A 6000-nucleotide genomic window follows, 5' to 3' on the forward strand; every position below is an offset into this window, starting at 1 on the left:
GGAGGAGGCAACCATGTGATAAATGAGAAATGCAGGCCTTTTTGCCATCCCTTTTTGATACCTTGCAGAGACTTGAACCAAGATTAACCTGATGGAGCTGTAAAATTCATCATTTGAAGCAGCAAATCCCATCACTCAGTTAGTTAAAAATGCTTTAGGCATCAGTGTTGTAGCAACCATGGAAGCTTAACCTCCATTCAGAGACAAGTCTGGCCTTCAATATGGTGGTGTACTGCACCACAAAAAGCTGTCCTTACCCCTGTTGGGATCCATCCCATGTTCACATGAGCACATGATGTACCATATACTTTACCGGTTTACCCTTAATCGAGTCAATGGTTATTAAACTAGGACTGGCTCGACGGGTTGATCTGGTGAATGAACTGATCCGGGTAAGATAAAAGACCAGGATGAGTAAAAACCCTGCAAAACCTGGTTGAGACTCGTTTTTTTTTTCAAATGTGTTTTTTCTCCCAACCAAAGACTATCTTTTTTTATATTTTTTAGCTGGTTACTACTCTTTTCGAAGTTCACTATATAAATATTAGAAGAATGTTTTATTTTTTCAATATAAGATTTGAAGCCCTTTAATATATATACTCTATATTCACAAGAAAAAAATTATATTTTTTCAATGTGGGATAAAAAAACATTTTGAAATAATATTTTAAATTTTATTATTTATAACATATCTAGACTATATTCACATGGATTGTTTCTTAATTTTTTATATGAAATATTAAAACTTCAAATGTTTTTTTAAATTTTTTTCCGGGTTGACCCGGGTCAACTCACGTAACCCGGGACCCGGCTCCTTGGTCGGGTCAACCCCCAGGTCAGATCTGATAACTATGCTCGAGGCAATAGCAACAATGATTTATTGTCCATCTGTCCTTTTAGCTTCAATAACAATATAAATTGAGATTGATATTCAAATGGATCGTTTCTTAATTTTTTTATATGAAATATTAAAACTTCAAATATTTTTTTTTAATTTCCGGGTTAATCCGGGTCATCCCATGTAACCTGGGACCTGGCTCCTTGGCTGGGTCAAGTCCCGGGTCAGGTTTGATAACAATGCTCGAGGCAATAACAACAATGATTTATTGCCCATCTGTCCTTCTAGCTTCAATAGCAATATAAATTGAGATTGAGATAAGCTCAACATGTTTAGCCTATATTCAAATAGATCGTTTCTTAATTTTTTTTATATGAAATATTAAAATTTCAAATGTCTTTTTAAATTTTTTTTCGGGTTGACCTGGGTCAACTCACGTAACCCGGGACCCGGCTCCTTGGTCGGGTCAACCCCCGGGTCAGGTCTGATAACTATACTTGAGGCAATAGCAACAATGATTTATTGCCCATTTGTCCTTTTAGCTTCAATAGCAATATAAATTGAGATTGATATTCAAATGGATCGTTTCTTAATTTTTTTATATGAAATATTAAAACTTCAAATATTTTTTTTTAAATTTCCGGGTTAACCCGGGTCATCCCATATAACCCGGGACCCGGCTCCTTGGCTGGGTCAACTCTCGGGTCAGGTCTGATAACTATGCTCGAGGCAATAACAACAATGATTTATTGCCCATCCGTCCTTTTAGCTTCAATAGCAATATAAATTGATATTGAGATAAGCTTAACATGTTTAGCCTATATTCAAATGGATCGTTTCTTAATTTTTTTATATGAAATATTAAAACTTCAAATGTTTTTTTAATTTTTTTCCGGGTTGACCCGAGTCAACTCACGTAACCCGGGACCACGCTTCTTGGTCGGGTCAACCCCCGGGTCAGGTCTAATAACTATGCTCGAGGCAATAGCAACAATGATTTATTGCCCATCTGTCTTTTTAGCTTCAATAGCAATATAAATTGAGATTGATATACAAATGGATCGTTTCTTAAATTTTTTTATATGAAATATTAGAACTTTAAATATATTTTTTTTAAATTTCCGGGTTAACCTGGGTCATCCCATGTAACCCGGGACTCGGCTCCTTGGCTGGATCAACTCCCGGGTCAGGTCTGATAACTATGCTCGAGGCAATAGCAACAATGATTTATTGCCCATCTATCCTTTTAGCTTCAATAGCAATATAAATTGAAATTGAGATAAGCTCAACATGTTTAGCCTATATTCAAATGGATTGTTTTTTAATTTTTCATATGAAATATTAAAACTTCAAATGTTTTTTTAAATTTTTTTCCGGGTTGACCCGAGTCAACTCACGTAACCCGGGACCCGGCTCCTTGATCGGGTCAACCCCCGGGTCAGGTCTAATAACTATGCTCAGAGGCAATAGCAATAGTGATTTATTGCCCTTCTGTCCTTTTAGCTTTAATAGCAATATAAATTGAGATTGAGATAAGCTCAACATGTTTAGTCTATATTCAAATGGATCATTTCTTAATTTTTTTTATATGAAATATTAAAACTTCAAATATTTTTTTTTAAATTTCCAGGTTAAACCTGGTTATCCCATGTAACCCGTGACCCGGCTTTTTGGCTGGGTCAACTCACGGGTTAGGTCTGATAATTATGCTCGAGGCAATAGAAACAATAATTTATTGCCCATCTGTCATTTTAGCTTCAATAGCAATATAAATTGAGATTGAGATAAGCTCAACATGTTTAGCCTATATTCAAATGGATCGTTTCTTAATTTTTTATATGAAATATTAAAACTTCAAATGTTTTTTTAAATTTTTTTCCGGGTTGACCCGGGTTAACTCACATAACCCGGGATCCGGCTCCTTGGTCGGGTCAACCCTCGGGTCAGGTCTGATAACTATGCTCGAGGCAATAGCAACAATGATTTATTGCTCATATGTCCTTTTAGCTTCAATAGCAATATAAATTGAAATTGAGATAAGCTAAACATGTTTAGTCTATATTCAAATGGATCGTTTTTTAATTTTTTTATATGAAATATTAAAACTTCAAATATTATTTTTTAAATTTTCAGGTTAACCCGGGACCTGGCTCCTTGGCCGGGTCATCCGGGTCGGGTCTGATAACTATACTCGAGGCAATAGCAACAGTGACATATTGCCCATATGTCCTTTTAACTTCAATAGCTAATATAAATTGAGATAGAGATCAGCTCAACAGCAATGCTTTTCAAAAAAGAGGAAAGCAATGAGATAGAGAATGTGAAGCAATTGATTCAGACATTGATTCAAGCTATATAAATGCTAATAAGGAAGCAAATTGTGGTTGCAGTCTAGAAAACATATGACTAGACACGAACGTTTCACTGCTGTAGTAAGATTATTCACGAGAGAAGATGATATAAAGTGAAATACCAGCTAACAGGAAGCCTTCTTGATTTGTCTGCAAGCATATTCAAGGCAAAATAATCTATGTTTAAATTACCAAGCACACAGGCGATTAGAGCAAATGCATAACATACAAACATCACATTCCAACTTCACCAAAGTTAAAATCAGAAAGTAGTATTGCACCAATCTCATCAGCACGGAGAAGGGCAACTCAATTGACAAAGACATTGCAATTCTATCAGAAAGTAGTATCTCAACAAAACCATTAGCTTCGAGAAGGATGACTCAAATAACAAAACCCAACACGAAAATCCAATGTCACCTGAAATTTTAAATGTACTAGTTAAACAAAATTAACCTGTGCTCCACTCTGCCCTGCAACCTGCTAGGTATAAAAGAGCCTGGAAGCTAGAACCTCTGTGAGACCACCATGCGTGACGAATTTCTAAAGTGGATGATTGTAAATTATGTACTTACAAATCCAAAATTTCTTTATAGCCTACCACCGCTGCTCTTTTCTTGAAGCACCAGTAACAACATTAAAAATAACAAGTATTAGAAATCTACTAAGGCAGAGACCCCATCCTGCAGTTAAACTTGGGATTTAAAATGGCTATCCCCTTAGAAAGGCAAGAATGGTCAGTTCTAGCTACAACAAAATGTTTGATGTGCAAGTAAACTAATGGTAAATTTTCTATTAAATATCTTAGTGATGTTTACGCAGTGGAACCAGCAAGTACCACGCAAAAAAAATCTGAGCAAATTCATCTAGCAAGGCACCAGGTCTATTTTGGAATGTGATAAAAATGAAGCATCTCTTATATTAAATAAATCATAATCCAGCTGACATACATGTGCTTGATCGTTCAGCTGGCATAAAACCCTATTTTCCAACCTCCCATTCTAAGATTTAAGCCTCTTACTCGGAGACGATACCAAAATTCGAGGAGAATCATCCTCATGAATCATGCAATCTGATGCTAAGGCGACCAAAAACCGCTTCCCTATGGAAACAATGAACAGCAACAGTACTCGTCTTGCCGACATCTTCAAAAATGATAAATTAACTCCTACATGAATCTCTAACTACTTTATAATCTTATTCTTGATGGTGACCCCAAGGTCCCCTGCAACAATAACAGTAGTCGCCATATCAAGAAACATTCCATGCTCAACCACGCCAGCTAACCTCAAAATTGCATCACTTGCAGCCTTCAAATCCCCAATATCTCTCTTAAAATACAAATCCACAACATAATTCCCATTATCAGTAACAAAGGGCAACCCACCATTCTCCATTCCATTACAACTAGCAAAAGTCCTCAACTTTGCCACACAACCTGCATATTCAAACAATTCCTGCAACCTCTTAGCAGTAAATTTCCAACAAAAAGGCACAATCTCAACAGGCATAGCCAAACCACTACCCCCAATATACTTAACCAATTTAGACTCGTCAACAATAACCACGAACTTCTTACAAACACCCTCCACCATTTTCTCTCTCAGCAAAGACCCACCTCTACCTTTAACTAAATTAAGATTTGGATCAATCTCATCAGCCCCATCAATTGCAATATCAAGAACAGGGTGTGAATCAAGATCTGACAAAGGAATACCTAAAGACAAAGCTTGTTCATGTGTTTTTGTTGAAGTAGGTATACCTATAATGTTTTTCAACTTCCCTTGATGCAAAAGCTCCCCAATTCTATCCACAGCATGCTTCGCTGTTGAACCAGTACCAAGACCGACAACCATGCCTGATTCCACCATCTCCACAGCTTTGTAAGCTGCTATTCTTTTAAGCTCATCTTGGGTCAAAACCACAGGAGATGGAAAAAGCATCTCCATATCTGGTTTCTCAGAAGTAACAAGATTGAAATGATGATAAGGAATGGCCATGTTTCTTGGTTTCTTTCCTTCTCTTAAAAAAAAAGGGACTAGTTTTGCATTGATGAAGACAGCCCAGATGTTAAAAATGTGAACTTTATTGGACCCAGAAAAGGAAATGTAGGTGAGAATCTTGTGTTGGGTGGTGGAGGAGGGGTAGGGTTTGTATGTTAGGAGCTGGGGGCTGAGGAGAGGATGGAGAGGGTTTGGTTTCGGAAAGAAGTATTTATAGAGAGGAAGGAAAGTGACAATTTTTAGTTTAACACAAGTTGTCGATGATGATGACGACAGAGAAAGAATGAGGCATGTTCAGTGCGGCAGAGGAAAGAAGAAAAGGAAAACAAGCATAGTGACATTGTGTTTTTGGGTTTTTTATAATTATTTTTATATATTGATTTTAAAAATAAAAAATATTATTTTAATATATTTATAATAAAAAATATTTTAAAAATAATTATTACTACAACACCACCAATTACCTTACAAAACTTAGATAACAGGATCATAAAAGACTCTAAACACTAGAAATATAGATAACTTAGGATTGAAAAATAAATCATGACTAATTTGTTTAAAAACCTGAGTTATAATGAGATTTGATTTATCTAAATTTAATTTATTAAAACTAGTTAATTTTTATTTTGAATTTTTTTAAAATATATATTTTTAATTCTTTTTAGGTTAACCTTTTTAATTTATAAAAGTAATCTCATTATAATCAAAGACCCTGTTTGTTTAGGAATTTTAAAAGTGTTTTTAAAAAAATTTAAATTTTTTTATTTGTTTTAAATTAATATTTTTTGATATTTTCATATTAAAATAA

General features: G+C 35.2%; 1 protein-coding gene across 1 annotated transcript; it reads right to left on the reverse strand.

The window, feature by feature from the left end:
• Positions 1-4085: 4085 nt before the first annotated feature.
• Positions 4086-5498, reverse strand: LOC7472990 (probable ribose-5-phosphate isomerase 2). The gene has a single exon (XM_002299617.4). The coding sequence runs from the start codon at positions 5187-5189 to the stop codon at positions 4374-4376; it is 816 nt and encodes a 271-aa protein (XP_002299653.1). The 5' UTR covers positions 5190-5498; the 3' UTR covers positions 4086-4373.
• Positions 5499-6000: the final 502 nt, after the last annotated feature.

This window comes from Populus trichocarpa, chromosome 1 (genome assembly GCF_000002775.5).
Source record: "Populus trichocarpa isolate Nisqually-1 chromosome 1, P.trichocarpa_v4.1, whole genome shotgun sequence".
Lineage (NCBI taxonomy): Eukaryota > Viridiplantae > Streptophyta > Magnoliopsida > Malpighiales > Salicaceae > Populus > Populus trichocarpa.